Genomic DNA, 21,706 nt, shown 5'->3' on the forward strand with positions numbered 1-21,706 from the left:
CTACGCGCTTGACACCAGTTACATTTTATTACTTCGAATTTTGATTGGTCCGTTATGTTACTAGTTTGTTTTGTTTGGCCAGATTTGGTCACTTTGGTTCTGGTATTACGATTGTCAGAAAAACGCTCATACTTAGTCGTAGCTTAGCTAATAAGAGGCGTTCATTTTGTTTTTACCCCATAACCTTTAACTGAGCCAACCAAGTCATCAACTCAAGCAGATGCTTGATTATTTTTGTCGTACTCCTGCCACGAGGGCTATACCTTCACTGAGTGTTAGACCCATGAAGATGGCTGTGATTTTCTGAATTATATAACTTACTGTAAACCGGAGACTTGTAAACATTTTCTACAACAGGAATATCTATATAAAGGCATGGTAAATTGCTTTTTCAGCAAAACACGATAAAAGCACACTCCAGCATTATACAAAACAGCGAACCAAGAGAAATAAACTTCGGCTTTCTTCTTGTAAATAGGTTCTTATTTTTGTATCTATTGTAATGTTTGTAATGCGCATTTGATTATTTTATAGAAAATGCGCAATATAAATATTAAATATTATTATTATTATTATTATTATTCTTGAAATCTCCAGAAAAAAAAATTAGTGGCCACGAGTTATATCGGGCCAATCCGAAGGTTCATGTATTAAACTGATATTCAACGATCCACCGTTTCGATGAGCGTCGATTCGTTCAAGTGTGATCGATGTGCTCGCGAATCAGTCTAGAATAAGCTATTTTTTCGTCCTCTTCTGCTTTCGAGGGAACATTTTCCGGCTTAATCGCATCGATCCATCCCGCGTAAGTGAAGGTGGCAAGAACTGTGGCAGTTTGACTCATTTAGTTCCAAATTATTTCTGAGTGTTAGGTCGAGCATAAAGCTCGCTTAACTATTTCTTTCATCGCTGCACTGACTCAAAAGCGATACCTGTATAATATGGCAGTATCCTTTGAAGAGCAATTGGTCTACTTCTGTGGTGGTAAACGCGTTTTAGTTATAGATGTTGTTCAGTATTTTAGCCTAGCACATAGCATTTCGAAGAGCCGAAATATTCATACAAAGAACGTCTTTTGACGTGAAGTTCAAGGTATGGAAGTTGCCTTGTCTACTACCCTACAAGGAACAGCAATAGCACCCTTACCAGGTCGAAAACGATTTACCCCAACTGCAACTTCTTTTGAAAGATTTTAAGAAAATTAATGAATTGAATTGATGATTTTTTTTACTTCGACCTTTTCCCACTGTTTACGACTGAGAACATTAGGCAAGCATCGCGGCTTCGAAACCGAAGGTCAATTTCTTGTCAAACCCTGTTGTTTGCTCAGCCGCGTGACGTTTGCATTAATAATAATAATGATATAATAATAATAATGATAATGATAGTAACGATAATGACGATGATGATGATGTTGATACTACTACTAATAATGATAATAATGATAATGATAATTCAAAAAAATAATAATAACAATGATATAATAATAAGAATAATGATAAGGATAATGATAATAATGATAAAAATAATGATGCTAATAATAATACTATTGACAATCCAAGAAAAAATAGGGATAATAATACCAATAAATAATAATAAAGATAATTATAATGATAATAAAAGAAAATAATAACAAAAACACAATGTAAAAAACAATGCTGCTGCTCTTGTTGTTCGGGCAAGTGCTGCTGCGGTTGTCGAGGAAAGAAAAGTCGAGAAAAGTGGTGCTGCAGTTGTTGAGGAAGGATCTCCCGCTGTTGCCGGGGAAGGATTTGCTGCGGTTGTTGAGGAGCGATCTCCTCCTGTTGTCGAGGGACGGAATGTCGAGGAAAGGTCTGCTGTTGTTGGAGCAAGTGTTGTTGTTGTCGAATCGGACGAACTCTCTTGACTTTGTCATAAATTTCTTGAGCGCTTGGTCGATTATTTGGGTTGTGCTGCAAGGCCTCAAGAACGACGCTTCGCAGAGCGTTGGACACTTGTGCATAGCTCGAGAATGCAATTCTGATACCACTATCGAAGTTTGCCATTGCAAGCCCAAAGCCAACTTTGCCTACACCAGGAATATCTGCAAAGGCACCGTAAATTGCTTTACCATCAATGATGATGAAATCCCGCTCAAGGATTGTATAAAACAGCGCACCAAGGGAAAACACGTCGGCTTTTTCTGTGTAATGGTAAGTGTAAAATTCAGGTGCCACCCAGTGTATCGCGCCAACTCCTGAGCTCATGTAGTATTGCGAGTAACTGGTCAGCCATGAATCGTTGTACGGTTGAGCGTAGGATCGTTTGAGTGCGGTGTACTCTCGAGCCAGACCAAAGTCAGCCAATTTCACGTCCTCCGTTGCAGTCAGAAGCACATTATCCGCCTTCAAATCGCGGTGTACTACACTGCGGGAATGGAGATAGCCAAGAGCTCCGGCTGTTTGAGTTATCCACTTCAAATTCATTTCTTCAGTACTCGGTCGAGCAAGACGCTCGTTTAAACTTCCGCCGGAGCAGTACTCAGTCAAAAGCAACATGTGTAAAAGGCCTTGTGTATCACGGAACTGATCTGCTGCTATCATGGCGATCACATTCTCATGGGAGATGCTGTTCAGTGTTGTAGCCTCGCGGACAGCATTACGAAGCGCCGAGGCATTCAAACAAAGGACATCTTTTAATGCGTAGGCTGTGGACCAAAAAAAACCTGCCTCTTTTACTTTGTAGACGACACCAAAGGCGCCGTTGCCAAGTCGTTGTTGGATTCGAACTGTTTTGTTTCCAACTGAAACTCTTGATGGAAGAGTTACTGCGGCCTGATGCATTGTATAAACTATTTTTCTCTCGTCGTAAAAAAGCAAAACGCGACAAGGCTTCGAAGCGGAGGATGGTTTCTCGGAAAAACCCTGTTTACCTGCTATGCCTGTATATGGTCAGAACGGCATTGTTATTATAGACATACTGTCAAGTTTGACGATCCCGCAGCTGCCATGACAATAGCAAAACGGCTGTTTTCCTAGAAGTGGAAACCCCGTTTCGTTTAATCAGAAAGCAGCTGTCAAAAAAACCCGTGGAAGCTTCGCCTCTCGAAAATTCTTGCTCCCGGATTTCAGCTTTTTTGCAATACATTGCTAGACAAAAACAGAGCTTAAAACGTGCTAAAAACAACTATGTTTGAATGTTTTGGCAGTGGGTTCAAACCTGTGAAAAAACATTCTGCCGAAGAAAAACAAACACAGAAAAGTTGAAGAAATTCAATCAAAAGGGCTCAGCAGGTATGTTAGTAAATTTATCGTAAGTGTGACAAAAACAGATGTCTAAGACTACAAACCATCAAGCCTTCGAGAGTTGTTTTCAAGGTTTCAGCAGGGATTGATAAGAACGCAAATACTCAGCGAATATTATCGAAAACATTGTGTTTGATCAAGCATATCGTGAATGAAAAGTATACGCAAGTATCTTATACCTACATCACCTTTATGTTACCTCGGATTTACAAGAGAATCTACAGAAGCTAGTTTATTCGAGAAAGAGAAAAAGAAAAAATAAATAAAATAATAATATATATATTTTTTAATATTATGATGTTTCGCTGAACGACGTATTTTCTTTCCAGAATTGCAAAAAAGATCACACACCCGCCTTTTTAGTGTAGATTAATAGCCGCTGAAAGGCGCGGGGCCTAACGGTTAGCGCGCTCGACTCCGAGTCGAACGGCCCGGGTTCGAGGCCTGGCAGGGGTGCTGCATTGTGTTCTTGGGCAAGACACTTTACACTCAAAGTGCCTCTCTCCACCCCGGTGTATAAATGGGTACCGGCGAATTTACTGCTGGTGGGTAACTCTGCGATGGACAAGCATCCCATTCAGGGGGGAGTAGCAATACTCCTAGTCGCTTTAAAATGCTATGGAAACCGGGATAAGCTTCCGGCTGTATGGGCCACTTTGCTCGGACACAGACTTTACCTTACCTTTTAATGGCCGCTGAACACCTCAGGAGCATTTCAGAATAGTGTGCCAGCCAATGTGCCCATGTACTGCTCGTTCGCGAGATCTGCGTTCTTGAGTGTCTTGAGTTCGACACTCGTGCCAGACCAAAGTTTGCCAACTTTGCATCTTCTGTGTTTGTGAGCAAAACATTTCTAGTTTTAAGTCACGGTGGACGATGCCTTTCTTGTGGGGTACCTCAAAGCATCTGCAATTTGTCTCATCCTCTTCAGGCTCATTTTGTAACAGTTTTACTGCTCTTCGTGTTAAGTGCTCGTTTAGACTTTCACTGACACACAACTCAGTTAAAATTAAAAAGTGTTTTGGCCAGATTTTTCTCTAAACGTGCAACGCCCAGGATGGCGATAACGTTGTTGTGGCTGACTACTTTGCGGAGGGTCTCGGCCTCACTAAGTGCGTTATTAAGACCGCTTTCGTTTTCACAATGAATTTTCTTTAGGGCGATCACTTCCGAGCTAGCTTGGTCGTTGAGTTTGCACACGACAATATTCTCAAAGCAAAAGAGAAAATATTTAGCTACGAACCACAGAGCTATAAGAAGCGAGTTTTGAAGTTTCATTTTGTTCCTGCCCTGTATTGGCAGACATGAAGAGGTAAAAGAACTATTTTTACTTACCTTTCCTCATAACCTTCAACTGAGGGCACCAATTCCTCAAGTTTAATTAGCTCTTGGTTGATTAATTTTGTCTTACTCCAGGTCACGAGGGCTATATCTTCGCCGAGCGTTGGACCCATGTAGATGGTTTGTGAATTTCTGGATCATATTTACCATTGTAAACCGGAAGCTTACGTTTCCTAAAACAGGAATACATATGAAGGCATAGTAAATTGCTTTTTCATCAAATCATGATAAAGTCGCACTCTAGCATTGTACAAAACAGCACGCCAAGGGAAAACCTGCCACCAAGTATCGGGCCAGTCCCTGAGTTCATGCAGTATTGTGTGTAAACTGATATTCAACGAACGTTTGTTACGTGTGATGTACTCACGAATCCGTCCAGTTGGCACAAACTGAGGCAACTTGACTCGTCCACTACCAGATTCAGTAATTCTCGAGTACGGAACTGTCTCAAAAACGATACTTGTATAAAACGACCTCGAGTATCGACGAATTCGTCTGAACCTATGACGGTTATCACGTTTTAGGTACAGAGTTTTTTCCGTGTTTTATCCTTTGTAGCACATGCACAACATTAGAAAGAGGCGAAGCATTCAAACAAAGATCATTGTTTGACGTGTAGACCTGCCTCGTCTATTACTTTGTAAGCAACATCAAACGAGTACTAGTCACCAAGTCGCTAACGTTTTTACCTCAATAACTGCATATCCTTTAGGAGTATTCACAAAGGCTTGCTGAATTGTATCAATGTTTTTCTGTTGCCTTCTCGCGCTGTTTACGAGCTGTTTACGGGCCAGTCCCTGAGTTCGTGCAGTATTGTGTGTAAACTGATATTCAACGAACCCTCGTTTTGCTGAGCGTCTGTTACGTGTGATGTACTCACGAATTAGTCCAGTTGCTGAATTGTATCGATGTTTTTCTGTTGCCTTCCCGCGCTGTTTACGACAAGATATTAGGCAAGCGCGCACTGATAAAATCGCAAGTCAACCGTCACGGCTTCGAAACCGAAGGTCAATTTCTTGGAAAATCCTTCTGTTTGTTGAGTCGCGTGACTTTTAATCGGACGCGAATACCGTATCGGACTTGTGAAATGAATATGTTTTTTTTTTGTTTTCAATTTTCAAAACAGTATATTGTTGTAATCAATCGCTCCTTTATTCTGTATCCTTTACAAAATGCCTATTCTGTGTTGGGATTTACAGCGCATTCATGTGACCTAAATAGTGTCTTTCTGTTAAATTTGGAATTATTACTGAATGAAGTTTACAATAAGCGTTACAAAATTTGTTTCCAAGAAGTTTGAAATGCTCAATTCCACATTCTAAGAAACGGTTCTAAAATATTATCAAACATTGCTCAGTTTTAAAATAGTCACGACACGAGTGAAATGCATTCTTATAATTGGGGGAAATGTCTGAGACAACTTTTCCCAAACTTGTTACTTCAAACTTCTTTCTACTTCTTCTTTCTACTTTGAAAAATTATATACCTGAAGCCTGAAAAAGGTACCCCTTTCGGGCGGAGCCTCCCCGTATAGGCCATTATAGGGAGTACTCCCCCCCCCGGGGGGTTTATTTACTCATTTACGAAACACAACAAGAATCACGGTGATTAAGTTCGTCGTCGTCGTCGTCGTCGTCGTCGTCTTCTTCTTCTTCTTCTTCGTCGTCGTCGTCGTCTTCGTCGTCGTCGTCTTCTTCTTCTTCTTCTTCTTCTTCTATAAAATATCAATAAACACCTTCAGATTAATGAAAAAACTCAACCACTTTTTCACAAGTATTCACAAGATGAATATTGCTGTATCAATATAATAAGCTCATCAGTAACACTTCTATTTAAGTATACATGTAAAGCATTCGACCACAACTAATTCAATACAAAGTCGTATATAGTGTAAAATTAAAATGTTATATCAATGATAAAGTTTCATTTTGTTTCTGCCTTGTTGGCACACATTAGAAGCTTATTCGTGGTTTTCACTTGATGTCTTCAAAATTGTAAAATCCAAAATTGCAAGACCCCTGAATTTCTATCCTTCACTGGCTGTTAGACATCCTTAATAAATATATTGTTAGCTCGATAGCACCAGCCGTACCCTCATCCTGTAATTTTAAACAATCTGAACAGTCGAGGTTTGGCGAGAAGTGGAACATTCTGAAGAATAGCTCGAGTACGGAGTACCGTACAGACTTGAAACAAGGACAAGTAGATTATCTAGTACTTGTCTACGACCTGTTGTATCCTTTATTGTTTTGGTCCAATAGTTTTGCATTAATTTTTCGCGGCATGACAGTTGTGTGACAATGAAAACCACCCATTACTGAAAATATTTTATACACATGAATTACGTCTCACTTTCCTAGAAACCTTTAAACGATCCGGTGCCCTGTTACCAATAGTGGGTTTAACAACACTCACCGGTACTTGACGAATCCCGCTGGCCATGTTGGAGCCTTATAGCTCGGCGAATGTTCATCACCTTGTCATACACCTTTTGAGCACTTGGTCGGTCATCTGGGTCGTACTGCAAAGCCTTGAGAGCGACTCTTTGCAGAGCGTTGGACCCTTGTGCATAGCTTGAGAATGCAATTCGGATACGACGACCAACCTCCTTCATTGCAAGCCCAAGGCCAACCTTTCCTACCCCATGAATTTTTACAAAGGCGCCGTACATTGCTTTTCCGTCAACCACGATGAAATCCCGCTCAAGGATTGCGTAAAACAGCGTGCCAAGTGAAAATACATCGGCCTTTTCTGTGTAATGGCCAGTGAAAAATTCAGGTGCCACCCAGTGTATGGGGCCAATTCCTGAGCTCATGTAATATTGCGTGTAACTGGTAAGCCATGAACCGTCATCTTCTTGAGCGTAGGTTCGTTTGAGTGCGGTGTACTCTCGAGCCAGGCCAAAATCAGCCAACTTCACATCCAACGTTGCAGTCAGAAGCACATTATCCGCCTTTAAATCGCGATGAACCACTCCGCGTGAGTGGAGATGGGCAAGAGCTGCGGATATTTGACTTATCCATTTCAAATTCATTTCTTCAGTACTCGGTCGATCAAGACGCTCGTTTAAACTTCCGCCTGAGCAGTACTCAGTCAAAAGCAACATGTGTAAAAGACCTTTCGAATCAAGGTACTTATCTGCTGCTATGATTTCGATCACATTCTTGTGAGAAATTTTGCTGAGTGTTCTAGCCTCGCGGACAGCATTATAAAGCTGCGAGTCATACAAACAAGGAACATCTTTTAATGCATAGATTGTGGAACTTGCCTTGTCTTTTACTTTGTAGACGACACCAAAAGCACCATTGCCAAGTCGCTGTTGGATTCTAACTGTTTTGTTGTTAACTGAAACTCTCGGTGGAAGATTCAGAGCGGCCTGCTGCATTTTATTTGCTATTCTTCTCTCGTCGTAAAAAACAAAATGCAACAGAGCTTCAAAGTGGAGGACGGGTTCTCGGAAAAATCCTGTTTACCTGCTATTAAATTCGCACCATGCCCGTATATGGTCAGAAAGTCATTGTCATTTCAGACATACTATAAAGTTTTACGGTCCCAATACTAAAAACAACTTTCCCAGAAGTGGAAAACCCGTTTCGTCCAATCAGAAAGCGGCTGTCAAAACAAATCAGTATTTTCAAACATGGTAGCTTTGTCGATGGCGCCAGCTTCTCGCTCTCCGGGGTTTTGGCTTTTTCGCAGTACATTTTTAGACAAATACGAGGTTAAAACGTGCTAAAGTAGGTTCAAACCTTTACATAAACCTACTTAAATAAACTACTTACCGCATTTCTGCTGAAGAAAACGAAAACAGAAAAACTGAGGAAATTCAACCAGAAGAGCTCAGCAGGTACGTTGGTGAATTTTTTCTTAGAGATGGCCAAGAATACGAACCATCAAGCCTTCAAGATTTGTTTTCACGGTTTCAATGGGTACGATTAAGGACATTAGCTAAGCGCGCATAAAATCGCAAGTCAAGCGTCACGGCTTTGAAACCGAAGGTCAATTTCTTAGAAAACCTGTTGTTTGCTCAGTCGCGTGACTTGTGCATAGCAATGTCCTCGTTTCCGATTTCGTCTGTGGACGAAAAAGCCGCCGAGTCATATCATCGAAAGCGTCTCGCTGTTCTTATATTTGTTGAATTGTAGTTATTTATCGTTTCCAAGAGAAACATTTAACCTTGACAGAAGATGATATAAGTTCAGTTTCATTAGCATGCCCTACCGCCTCCCCCGCCGGAAGTATTGCAACCGAATTTAGAGAAGGGAAAGCACTATCAGACATTTCCCCCAAATATAAGAATGCATTTCACTCCTGTCATGACTATTTTAGAGAAGATAGCTGTCTTTCTTCATGTCCTTTAATCAGATTACAAAGTGAACATGCCAGCCATTCCGCCCCCTTTCATAGAACTACTTCGCTTAGGTTAAACTGAAATCCCCCAATCTTTTAACAATAAACAAATTCTATGACAAAAACTGTCAGACAAGCATTTGCTAAAACAATAATTTCATTCGCCCTCGATGGACATGTCAATGAGATGATCATAATCAACTCGCACTTCATGCTTTTTGATTATTTTGTCGCCTGATTTCCAACTCATGCTCATGGAATAATTGTAACATAATATGAAACAATTACGATATAATAATTGTCTGTATTATCATACATTCCACAGAGATATGGCGACTTGTGATGATGATTTCTTATGCATTTTGCAAGATGACAGCCAAGAAGGAGAGCAAGAAATTCCAGATATTGGTCATTCTCCAGCCGAAGCTACAACATCAAAGTCTATCAGTTTTGACATGTGGAATGGTTGTACCCTAGGAAACTTTAGGGCCAAACTGGGTCAAAACAGGACATTCAAACCTATTTGTATTTATCTGCTTAAAGAAGTTACAGAGTTTCTGAGTAGGTTCAACATTCAGTACCTGGTTTGTGGTGGCACAGCTCTGTCAGTGTACAGGGAAGGTGGGAAAATGATATGTCATGATGGGGATGTTGATATTGCCATATTTGAGTCTGACTTTTCAAGTGTTATGCAGAATCTTTCTGCCTTAACTTCCAAGCAAGATGGTTACATAAGCCTGTCAGACAAATGCCCTGTGAATGGAACAAGTTGGTTTAATGTAGATGGAAGCGAAATCTTGTACAACGGATGTGGTGGTAAACGGCTTAAATTCTGTGCTACTAGAAAACTCTGGGATGACTTTGGAATAAGAACTGATTTGAGGTTTGATCCAACTCTGGCTCATTTAGATTTGTTTACCTTTGGACAGCATCCTGATGACCCTTCTTGCTTTTGCTACAACTGGAATATTCCTGGAAGGTACGATTTCCGGCGGAAGCGATTCCCAAAGTCATGTGTATTACCACTCAAGTCTTATAAATTTGAAGGCGTTTCTGTTCAAGGGCCAAATTGTTTGAAGACTTTCCTTGAAGTAGAGTATGGATATCTGGGCCGCGATGCAATGTTTGACTTTGCCTCTCAACTTTATGTAAAAATTCCCGAACCAGTTTTTGAAAACCTACCAAAAAAGATGAAAAAAGCACTAGCCAATGATAGCGAAATGAATGAAGCGTGAATAAGATACATTCTGCCCCATAACTTACAGGACAACTCGGATTAATATTAATCCGCGGATTATAATAATAATAGATTATAATAGGATTATTATAATCCAGTAATAGATTATTATAATCCAGTAATAGATTATTATAATCCAGTAATATATTATTATAATCCAGTAATAGATTAAGGCACGGCAAAAAATTGGAAGGATTAGATTATTATTAATATTATAATCCGGATTAATATTAATCTCTATTATAATCCCAATAAAATTCCTTGAATGTTCGGATAACAGATATGTCTATTTGACTATCTGACAGATATGTATATGACAAACACACTGCAGACTTACAACACAGGACTGACAGAACATAAGTCACTTATTACATCCGTCAATTGTAAGTAAAGGTGACGGGCCTACACGACTCCTACGTTCGTGACATTTGTACCTTTGCCGTTTTATGTTAAGTTAGGTCTTTCGACCTTATTTGCTTCTGACTTCTTTCTGAGGGTACTGTTTTTATTTGGAGGCATTATGTATTGAATAGAGCCGTAAGATTGTGGCCAAGGAAGTGTCTAGAGGTCATTAGTCCGCGCTGCGTGGTTTCCGTTTACAAGTAGAGTTGAATGACACCTCTAAATCTGTACTTTGCCACATGTTGTGCTAGTTCAGTTTGTTTTGGCTCAATTCTATTTGCAAGATATGCTTTAGGCTCTCAAAATGTTCGCCCTTGAAGGACAAGATATGAAATGTTACGTGAAAATGTAAACTACTTGCATTTTATTGACGCCGGGCCCGGTATTTTAATCAATATTGTTGCAAGATTATCTTGGTCCGGCTTCGCCAGAGACTGTTTCAGCTTTACTATGAAAAAGCTGAAAGTTGGTTTCAGAGAGACACTCTGTGTTGTAAAGGCTATGCTTCTTGCATTATTTTGATCGAGCGCTCTGTCTTTTTAGCTCGTTGTTTAGGATTTTTTACCTCCCTTGTTGTTGCGTTGCGTTGGCACCACATGATTCAAATATAGATTTGAAATCTTTCACGCGCAAGTCTGTTGACTATTTTGCGTTTTGTATATGCCAGTATATGGTTCAGTTCGGAAGCTTTGGACTAGGATTGAGTTGTTGAGATTTATTATTAAGATTAATATTAATCCGATTAATATTAATCTTACATAAGATTAATATTAATCCTAATGGATTAAGGCACGGCTCAAACCTCAGTAATAGATTATAATAATCTATTACTGGATTATAATAATCTATAACTGGATTATAATAATCTATTACTGGATTATAATAATCATTAGGATTAATATTAATCCGATTAATATTAATCCGAGTTGTCCTGAACTTAGCGGTACAATTGTTGGGTAGAGTTTTGCGACTTAGCGAGATAAAGTTGCATTATGATGTAGAAACAGCTGTTCACACCTGACTGGACCTGTCCGCTGTGAGTTATGTGAAGGATTCATGCGAAGCGGTCTGACCTGGCGCCAAAATTTTGAGCCGACCCGGCTAAAACGTACCAGTCAAGGTGCTCAAGTCGAAAAACCGGACCGGATTGGGACTGGACAGTAGGAGTCTCAGGCATTTAAGCAAAGAACATTTTTTAATGAAACTTGCCCCGTCGTTTACTTTGTAGTACCAGTTGCGTGTCCTAGCTTCGACGCAAAGAGTGATTTCTCTAAAGTTCCAATTTTTAGATGCTCAGTCATAATTTATCGTCTTGGGGGTAGGGGTAAGGAGATTTTCGTATAAGGCATATTTGTGATATTCAGTGACGGGAATGACTAATGTATGTAAGCTCATTTGAGGAAAAAAAACGAGATTATAAAACGGGTGAACTTTCGATTTCCTTACAAGGGTCCCCTCACCTTGCGAATGTTTATTGTTTGATGTCCATTTTAAGTATTTCGTCTTCTAGGAAACGGTTCAATAATTAACCTTTAAGGTAAAATCTGGCTCCATGATATAAAGCTAACACGACTCTACATACAATAATGAAAATCGAATTCCAGCATTTTTTAAATTTGATCTCCAAATATCTGAAATTTTTTTCACTCATTTAAACTCGATCTTGTAAATATTATGCAGCAAAGGGTTTTGTTGAATGATCTTGAGGACTTTATGCTGAAAATACAGTTCAGTAAATATATCGAAACAAGTTACCAACTGGTACGCTTTGTCTGTCAAATGTGCATGCCAAAATACATGCATATTTGCAAATGCATGATGTCAAATACAATAAGAGGCGTTTGCTTGTAAACAAGTCAATGGAAGTGAGAAAGTTGAACTATTAGGCGCCTATTTACGCCATACCCTTTAGATGGTGTCGCTCTCGTTTCAGTTCCATAAAGAAAAGCAAGGGAGGATTTTGAATAAGTACTAATTAAAGGGACCGACTTTCAGGTTCGTCTATGTTTATGGAAAGGCGACTTTACTCAGCCCGACGGATTCAGCGTGTAAAGATCTAGTTTTGTCACGAAACGAGGTCACGAGTGAATGAAAGTGAATCATAAACTGAAATTAATATTTCCGGTAACAAAACTGGTAACGGAAACGAAGGAGACAAAACGAAATTCAGTAGCAACCAGTTAAACCCAGATCTAGGCTGACTTCTTCAAACAGCCTGTTTATTCAGACTGGTTATTTATTGGAACTGAAACTGAATTACTCAGTTCTTTTAAACAATTACAGTAAACTGGAGAAGTACATCTGAAATCATGCTATCTTTTTAAACTAAACAGGCAAACTTGTGGGTTAATTCTCTATAATAATTTCTTGATCACTCACTTCGCAGAGGTTTTTTTTTTACTGAAATACAAAGGAGAATAACATCTTATGCATTAGCCGAGGTTAAAGTAAGTGTCCTGAATGTCTACAGCTGAGACTAAAGTTAAGACTGCTGGCGATTTAACAGCACCAACCAGACGCTTGTTGTGTTGTATTTGCTTCCAGCCTTACACTTTGTCGAGCAGATTGGACTCTTTCATTAATTTACACAGCGCTTGGCCTCTCGTTTGCGTTGTACAATAAGGCATCAAGAGTGACTTTTCGTTGGGAAGTTGTTACATTCGTGTAAAGCGAAAATGTAACTTTGGCATTTGGGTTTCTTGCCATGGCGTACCCAAGACCAACTTTCCCTTCCCAACCAAGGCTGACGAAGACACCGTAAAACCGCTTTCCGCCAAGCACAATGAAATCCCGCTCAAGGATTGCGAAAAACAGCGTACCAAGGGAAAATACGTCAGCTTTTTCAGGGTAATGGCCAGCGAAAAACTCTGGAGCCACCCAGTGTATGGGGCCAATTCCTGAGCTCATGTAGTATTGTGTGTAACTGGTCAGCCATGAACCGTCTTCAGCGTTGGTTCGTTTGAGTGCGGTGTACTCGCGAGCAAGACCAAAATCAGCCAACTTCACATCCCCCATTGCGGTCAAAAGGACATTATCCGCCTTTAAATCGCGGTGAACCACACCGCGTGAGTGGAGATGGGCAAGAGCTTCGGCAATTTGACTCATCCACTTCATATTCGTTTCTGTACTACTCGTCGGGGGTGGAAGAGGAATAATGAATAATGAATAACGGGCTAAAACAGATAAGGAATATTTAAGGTTCAATGCTTGGAATAATGAATAAGTCATTTCCAGTAAAGGAATAATGAATAGTGGTTATTCACCGTGCTCAAACATTATCTTTTATCTTCAGACCAAAGAGAGGGTGGGACACTCAAAATAATTAATTGTATGATGGGCATCTAAAATAGTGCAACACTTTTACCAGAATGTCTAAAATAGCGTTTCTGGGGTTCAAAAAATGAAAATTTTCCCGGGGGAGCATGCCCCCGGACCCCCCTACTTTGTTATGTATCAGGCAGCATCAAGTCCATCCCAATAACTATCTGGTTGCAAACAATTAAAGCTGACCCACTGTTATCGACACAGTGACAATCACGTCCCATCAATACACTACAGTATTTTTGTTATCACTTTAAACCGCAATTTTGTGTGATATTCGAAATTTAGCTTGATATGTTGTCATTTTTTGCGTGGAGGGGGGTCATAAAAAAATTAGGATTTACGAAGGGGGGCAGGGTAAAAATCTCTGATAACGAAGGAGGGCAAACGCATTTTTCAGGCACTGTCGTTCAAATTCTACCCCCATGATCCCATACAAAATGAAGGTTTACTTTATTTAGGCAATAGGGAATAATGAATAACAAGAAAAGTCTGAAAATGAATAATGAATAAGTCGTGAAAAATGTGAAGGAATAATGAATAAGTCAGTTCCAATAATTCCTCTTCCACCCCCGATACTCGCTCGATCAAGACACTCGTTTAAACTTCCGCCCGAGCAGTACTCAGTCAAAAGCAGCATGTGTACGCGCGCCTTGTGTATCACGGAACTGATCTGCTCCTATGATGGCGATCACATTCTCGTGGAAGATTTTGTTCAGTGTTGTAGCCTCGCGGATAGCATTACGAAGCGCCGAGGCATTCCAACAAAGAACATCTTTTAATGCGTAGACTGTGGAACTTGCCTCGTCTTTTACTTTGTATACGACACCAAAAGCGCCATTGCCAAGTCGCTGCTGGATTCTAACTGTTTTGTTTCCAACGGAAACTCTTGATGGAAGATTTACAGTGGCCTGTTGTATTTTATTAGCTTTTTTCTCTCTTTGTAAAAAGTTACCAAAGGCGCGACAGAGCTTCGAATGGCTTCTCGGAAAATGCCTGTTTTTGTTGACATCTAGCTTATCGGACGTCTATAAGGGAAAGGAAGGGACGGGATGGAGCATCAAAACTAATTGCTTTCGAGGAGTCTTTCAACCTACAACTGCGAGTTTCATTGCCTTTAGTTAAGATTAACATTCCGTATAGTTTACTTTAGACAAAACATTAAAACCATAACCTGGAGAATATATTAAATTTGCCTTTCTCGAAAGTCTTCCTAATTCGAAAACTCTGAGCCACCCTCTCTCACAACAAATTCTATTTCTAGGAAACGGCGCTAAATATGATCACGATGCGAAACTAAATAATTAATACGAAATACAGCGTTTCCACGGAAACCCAAAGTCAACATTCCAGTTAAATTTGAAATGTTGTAATTTGAGATTTTAGTTTTGAGAAATATGCCAGCTTTTGACCTCGAGATATGTAAGTCAGTTTGAGAACTGCCTGCTGGAAAACGTAAACATTTGACTGCCAAGGCATGTTACTTGCAACTTAGAGATATATAAGGGTTTTGCTGCAGCGGCTTACAAACAGATATGTGCTTCTCAATCCAGTGATTTGTTGTTGCTTTTAAAGCACAAGACAATTGAGCCGTCGAGGCGAGACATGCATGACGTGAGGCCGGAAAATATCCATACCCAAATGAAGTCAGAAAGTAACTCAGAACCAGGAGAGTATTTGCACATGAATAGGCAACAATTCAGGGTGGAAATGAGAAGATGTGAAAGACATCGCCTTAAACGTTGGAAGGGCTGATACTTGTTCGCTTTGGGAAAGAAGATATATCTAGACAAACGAACAAACCAAAAACAAAACAGCTTGATCAGTGTGGTCTAAATACAATTATTTACTTTGTAATACTTTATGTTCCACCGTGAAATACAACGGAAATAACATCAATTATAGGGACATGTCAAGTCAAAGTCAGCTCCTGAATCATGTTAAAACTGCCTGCGACCTCAGAAACAACACCAACCGGGCGCTTCTTTTGTCTTTTTACCTTTCAGCCTTATACTTTCTTGACTAGATTGGACTCTTTTGTGAACTTCCTCAGCGCTTGGCCTGTCTTTTGCTTTGTACGATAAGGTATCAAGAGTGACTCTTCGTTGGGAAGATGATCCTTGGGTCTCGGGCGAAAACCTTACTTTGATATTTTGATTTTGGGACATGGCGTACCCCAGACCAACTTTGCCTTCCTGATCAAGGTGGACAAAGGCACCGTAAAACTGCTTTCCTCCAAAAAAGACGTAATCCCTTTCCAGAATTGCAAAGAAGATCACTCCAAGCGAAAACACGTCCGCCTTTTCAGTGTAGTGGCCGCTAAATACCTCGGGAGCAATCCAGAACGGTGTGCCAGCCAATGTGTTCATGTAATACAGCTTGTAAAACGTCAGCCACCCTTTCAACCACCCGTTCACAAGATCCGCGTGCTTGAGTGCAATATACTCTCGTGCCAGACCAAAGTCTGCCAATTTTGCCTCTTCTGTGTTTGTAAGCAGCACATTTTCTGGTTTTAGATCACGGTGGACGATGCCATTCTTGTGGAGGTACCTCAGAGCATCTGCAATTTGACTCATCCACTTCAGGTTCATCTCCTCGCTGCTTCGTCTTGTTAAGCGCTCGTTTAGACTTCCACCGGCACACAACTCAGTTAAAATCAGAAAGTGTATTGGGCCATGTTTTTTTGTAGACCAGTCTACGCCTTGGATGGTAATTATGTTCTTGTGGCTGACTACTTTGCAGAGAGACTCGGCCTCACTGAGAGCATCCTGAAGACCGCTGTCGTTTTCACAACAAATGTCCTTTAGGGCGAACACTTCCGAGGTAGCTTGGTCTTTGACTTGGTACACGACTCCGAACGCGCCGTTTCCAAGTGTTTTCTGAATCGTTAAGCCTCTCTCCCCAACCTGAACTTGTTGCATTGTTGTCACCGGTCGAAGCTGAGCTTTCTAGGCTTCTAGTTGCGAGTTTTGATGGAAGCTGTTGTGCCTGCTCGATCAGAGCGGAAGGAGGTATTCTTAGAAAACGAGACACGTGATCGATAACTCGATTGTAATCTTGATAAGTAATCAGAGATAGTTGAAATTGTGGATGGCAGGGGTCAATGGGATATTATCGAACTTGGGTTTTCGAGTACAGCAGTCAGCGATTTGGAGGAATATTTGATTTTCGAAATATTACTTTAAACTACTTTCCAATCTCTTTCCGTCTTCACAGCTGAGATCATACAAAAGCCCATAGTTATAACCTGTTCGCTAAGGTAGACTGCGAGCATACTCTTTGGAGGACGAACACAAAAGCAAGCGAGAACCAGTCTTGAAAAACGAAGGGTAAACGTTGCGGTAAGAAGCACATTATCCGCCTTCAAATCGCGGTGAACCACTCCGTGTGAGTAGAGATGGGCAAGCGATTGTTGGGGCAAAGGCTGCGATTTTAGGGGCAAAAGCAGCGATAGTTAGTAGAGGAGACTGGTTATGAAACGCGGTTAACATCAAAGGCCGATGTCTTTGTTATGGTTTTCCCTTAGTCACATGATCTTGACCGTGCACAAGAAAATCAACATGGCGATCGGAGTTACGTGAATGTGCGGAGAATTACGCTGTATTTTGCCGGATTTTTAGCTTAGATTAGTCTCGATTCGATAAATGTTATAGCTATATTGTTCATCAGTCGTCATGCCCGGAGATAACTGCGCTGTATTTGGCTGTGGGAGTTGTAGAAGAACGAAAGGGATCGGTATTTGGAAGTTGCCCGCGGCGAAGGACGAGGCACACAAGAAATGGCGGGACGATTGGTTGAGTGAGATCACAAAGACGCGTGAGATCGACCATGAATTTCGAAAAAGGATCGAAAATGACAAGGTGTTTACCTGTGAAAAACACTTCGACGTTGAAGATTTCGAAATATGTAAGTACGGCTACGATATACAGTAGAAATTGAAGATATGCTCTCGCTTGCCATATGGTTTTGTTTACGATCTCTGTGAAATTTTCTTGAATGTTAATTTTCATCTTTCTTATTTGTGTTCTACTTTATTTCCAAATGCAGTTCAAACGGCGAAAATGACGAAGAAGAAACCACGATTCGGCGCCATCCCAAGATTAAACATGCCAAGGAAAAGTCACGAAGCTGCAAAGCCTACACCAAGACCTGCTCGATCGGTTGTCAAGGAGCACGATCAACAACCCAAGGCATGTTACAAGTCGTTTAGTGAATTGTGCCAGCGAATCACTGGCTTGAAAACCCTGAAAGGTTGGAAATTTAAAACAATTCTCTATTTTCCAATTGCCCATAATGCACTTTGTTTGCCCCCCAAATTTTGCATAAACTATTGTTTTGGAAATATGCAGTCCTCCCAAGAGAATTTGAAAACAATAGTTTATGCAAAATTTGGGGGGCAAACAAAGTGTATTATGGGCAATTGGAAAATAGAGAATGGCAGACAGACTTATTATGAAAAAGACTGTAGAACCTTTCCTTCTCCCGGAAGTAGAAATTATGATCGATGACAGTCTTGCATACACTGTGAAAGCTTTTGGTTGTTATCTTCCTGAAGATCATCCCCTCTATGTTACTCACCAGCGTTCAGTCAGAAACATTTCAGTATGTGAAATTGTTAAAGAGCTGGAGTGCTATAAACTTTGCTGTGGAGTGGAAGCCAGTGAATTAACAAGCCAGCTGTTTCATCACGTAATTCCCATAAATGAAGACTCACTTCAGGTATGTGAGCATGGTGAACAGTTTCCCAACAAAGGTTTCTGGCGGTCAAAGGGCTGCCATCTCATGTGCGAAAAAGAAGTTGGGGAAGATGCATGCCCACAATGTTTGGAGTACCTGGTTTCCTCAAGAAAGCCCATAAAAGCAAAGGAAAGGCGGCTCTCCAAACCTGCAAGTGTCAAGGCACCAGTATCAAAAACTGATCCGGAAAGAATTAAACTGACATTACAACAACAAAGACTGAAATGTGCCGAACTTGAGCGAGAGCTAAATGAAATGCGAGCGGCAATTGTCAAAACAAACATTGAAGTCGATCATGAACTTAGCAACGACTTCACTAAAATCCTCAATGAGGCTGATGACAACATCACTCCTTTCATGAGCCTTTTCTGGCAGCAACAGAAAAAACTTTTCTCCAGCAGTCGTACTGGGGTGCGATACCATCCAATGATCATCAGGTTTTGTCTTTCACTTGCTGCTAAGTCACCTTCATGTTACGAAGAGCTTAGAAATAGTAAAGTGTTGGTACTCCCAAGTCAGCGACGACTGAAAGATTATCGAAATGCCATTCGGCCACAACGTGGATTCCAAGAGGAAATTGTTCAGGAGTTGAACTCCTTAACTGACACATACTTTGATGTTCAAAGATATGTGGTTCTTTTGTTTGACGAGATGAAAGTCATGTCAAACCTTGTTTTGGACAAGATAACAGGAGAACTGATCGGTTTTACTGATCTTGGAGACTTGGAACTGAACTATGCTGTTTTGGAAAAAGTCAATGAAATTGCAACACATGCTCTTGCCTTTCTGGTTCGTGGAGTGTGCACTGACCTCAAGTTCTGCCTTGCACATTTTGCCACAACTGGTGTTACTTCTGCACAACTAATGCTCTTGTTTTGGGAAGCTGTTTGTATATTAGAAACTAGTTGCAATCTGTGGGTCATTGCTGCCACATCTGATGGTGCTTCACCAAATAGGAGGTTTTACCACCTTCACAAACCCCTTGATGGAGATGCAGGCACTGATGTGTGTTATCGTGCAGTTAACATTTTTGCACCTCATCGCTTTGTCTACTTCCTCTCTGATGCCCTGCACCTAGTCAAAACAACACGGAACTGTCTCATGCACTCTGGATCTGGAAAATGTACCCGATATATGTGGAATGATGGGCAGTATTTATTGTGGCAGCACATCACAGAGATTTTCTATCAGGATGTGGACAATGGCTTAAAGCTGTTGCCTAGGCTGTCGTATGAGCATGTACACCTGACCGCGTATTCTGTCATGCGGGTGAATCTTGCTGCACAAGTCCTGAGTGCATCAGTTGCTGCAGTTCTGAAGACATTTGGACCTCCAGAGACATCAGCAACTGCAAAACTCTGCGAAATGGTCGATGGCTTCTTTGATTGTCTCAATGTGAGAAGCACGACAGAACATCAGAGAAAGCGCAAACCATTATTGGCTCCTTATACTTCTGTTGATGACGAAAGGTGTGTTGTTGATTTTTTTATTTTAAATTTTGTTTAATTTATAAAGTATTATTTAGCAAAATGGGTATAAAATCATCGATTGTAAATGGTTTCTTTATATATAGTGCTTTATTCAGAATTTACAAATCCTGAAAAGGAGGGCCCAGAGGTTATCCCGATTAGAATATTTATTTTGCTTTAAAAAAGCTTCTGTTTAATTAGTATTAATCAATTAAAGCTACTTAGATGCATTTGTATAATGGAGTACCAGGGCTCGAAAAAAACTTGAATTCCAACTTGCCCATAGGGCAAGTAACTCTCAAACTTTGCTTGCCCGGGCACTCCCCCCCCCCCCCTGCCCAGGCTCTCAAACTAATTAATAATTCATGAAATTAAGTTAATTGATGGTTTGCCTGGGCCCTTGCCCTTCGGGCAAGTAAGCATGAAAAGTCACTTGCCTGGCAGGAAAATCCACTTGTCCCGGACGACCGGACAGGGGTTTTGGTGAGCCCTGAGTACTAATGATGTGGAAGTATCTTTTTATGTTGCCTTATCCATGTCAAGAAACAGTAATTAATGACTTTTCTTTTATTTCTTAGATTTGCATGGTTGATGGAGTTCCTAGACTATCTGAGGACTTGGAAAGAGAATGTTGACAACAGACCCGGTAACTTCACCCAGAATGCCAGAAACCGAATGTTTCTCTCATGGCAGACATATGAGGGCTTCCAAATATCTGTACATTCTGCTGTTGAAGTAACAAGATTTTTGCTTCAGGAAGGGTTTGAATTTGTCCTCACAGAACGGTTCTGCCAGGATCCAGTAGAGGAGTACTTCGGGGGCCAGCGGAAACTGGGTAGGCGCAGTGACAACCCTGACATAAAAACATTTGGGTATAACAGTAACACACTAAGAATGCAGAGAACAGTGTCCTGTCAGAGTGGCAACACAAGGGGCCGAAAGGACAAGACACGAGCTTGGGAACAAGTTACTGGTGTTAAGTTACCATGTAGAACAAAACTGAAACTGTAGTCAATTAAGTCATTTCAGTATTTCATCATTGAGGAGATTAATCACATAGCATCCAGTGTACATTTTGTATTATACACTGTACATGTACTGTAGATACAATTATTTCATGTCATTTGACAAAGATTTTTTAGTGCTTTTTAAATAAGTAAGGTTTCTTGAAAGTTGAATTATGTGGTAATTCTGTAATGTAACCAATAAATACAGAGACCATTAAGGAGAATTTTTTTTTGATCATTCAAAGTGAAAATACTTGTCAAGAACAGCTTGCAGTTGTGTTTCATTATGACTGTGCTTGTGAGTGCAAATGGTAATTATTAAGTGTAACAAGGAAATACAAGGAGACCATTAAGGTGAATTTTTGTATTGAACAGCTTGCAGTTGTGTTTCATCGCGACAGAGCATATAAAACAAGAAATATAATTTATTAAAGATCCATAAGTTCTTATAATCTATCTCACTGATAACTTGAATGAATTTCATTGTTTTACCAAACCTGAATCAAAGTTTAAAAAATTTCAGAGTTAACATGGCATTTATTGTCCTCGCTGCAAATGGTGGTTCTGATCACAATG

General features: G+C 40.4%; 6 protein-coding genes and 1 pseudogene across 10 annotated transcripts in view; 2 read left to right on the forward strand and 5 right to left on the reverse strand.

The window, feature by feature from the left end:
- LOC144651800 (uncharacterized) overlaps positions 1-10,213 on the forward strand; it is a 22,263-nt gene extending 12,050 nt beyond the window's left edge. For 2 of the 3 annotated variants that reach the window (XM_078511798.1, XM_078511799.1), the window contains one exon: positions 9,283-10,213. In XM_078511798.1, coding sequence (XP_078367924.1) covers positions 9,287-10,192 — 906 coding nt within the window. In that variant the 5' untranslated portion in view covers positions 9,283-9,286 and the 3' untranslated portion in view covers positions 10,193-10,213. Of the gene's footprint in view, positions 1-8,517; positions 8,606-9,282 lie in introns of those variants that run through there. The other variant, XM_078511800.1, reaches the window with a different exon arrangement.
- LOC144648255 (serine/threonine-protein kinase 35-like) lies at positions 1,114-3,715 on the reverse strand. The gene is made up of 2 exons (XM_078507874.1): positions 1,655-3,715; positions 1,114-1,118 (listed from the first exon to the last, which is right to left on the reverse strand). The coding sequence occupies exons 1-2, from the start codon at positions 2,802-2,804 to the stop codon at positions 1,114-1,116; spliced, it is 1,155 nt and encodes a 384-aa protein (XP_078364000.1). The 5' UTR covers positions 2,805-3,715.
- On the reverse strand, positions 5,090-8,026 carry LOC144651773 (serine/threonine-protein kinase PDIK1L-like). 2 transcript variants are annotated; one of them, XR_013570370.1, is made up of 3 exons: positions 7,023-8,026; positions 5,531-6,321; positions 5,090-5,366 (listed from the first exon to the last, which is right to left on the reverse strand). XR_013570370.1 is itself a non-coding variant. In XM_078511749.1 (2 exons), exons 1-2 carry the CDS (start codon positions 7,990-7,992, stop codon positions 6,188-6,190), a joined length of 1,104 nt encoding a protein of 367 aa, XP_078367875.1. In that variant the 5' UTR covers positions 7,993-8,026; the 3' UTR covers positions 5,090-6,187. The 2 variants fall into 2 exon arrangements, 1 of the variants encoding a protein (XP_078367875.1); XM_078511749.1 differs by having other exon boundaries at positions 5,090-6,321.
- Positions 6,923-21,706, reverse strand: part of LOC144651806 (serine/threonine-protein kinase PDIK1L-like) — a 37,465-nt gene continuing 22,681 nt past the window's right edge. Inside the window, exon 2 of the mRNA XM_078511818.1 lies at positions 6,923-7,041. The gene's annotated coding sequence lies outside the window, so the exon portion shown is untranslated. The remainder of the gene's footprint in view (positions 7,042-21,706) is intronic.
- On the reverse strand, positions 13,058-15,602 carry LOC144648256 (serine/threonine-protein kinase pdik1l-like; annotated as a pseudogene). The gene is made up of 3 exons (XR_013569674.1): positions 15,555-15,602; positions 14,488-14,945; positions 13,058-13,718 (listed from the first exon to the last, which is right to left on the reverse strand). The product of XR_013569674.1 is annotated as a serine/threonine-protein kinase pdik1l-like (transcript).
- LOC144648257 (serine/threonine-protein kinase PDIK1L-like) lies at positions 15,876-16,873 on the reverse strand. The gene has a single exon (XM_078507876.1). The coding sequence runs from the start codon at positions 16,836-16,838 to the stop codon at positions 15,876-15,878; it is 963 nt and encodes a 320-aa protein (XP_078364002.1). The 5' UTR covers positions 16,839-16,873.
- LOC144649907 (uncharacterized) lies at positions 17,592-21,706 on the forward strand. Its single transcript, XM_078509504.1, has 4 exons — positions 17,592-17,823; positions 17,965-18,184; positions 18,351-20,123; positions 20,702-21,706. Exons 1-4 carry the CDS (start codon positions 17,592-17,594, stop codon positions 21,132-21,134), a joined length of 2,658 nt encoding a protein of 885 aa, XP_078365630.1. The 3' UTR covers positions 21,135-21,706.

The sequence above is a fragment of the Oculina patagonica genome, chromosome 4 (assembly GCF_052425735.1).
Source record: "Oculina patagonica isolate OP01 chromosome 4, crgOcupat, whole genome shotgun sequence".
Taxonomy (NCBI): Eukaryota; Metazoa; Cnidaria; class Anthozoa; order Scleractinia; family Oculinidae; genus Oculina; species Oculina patagonica.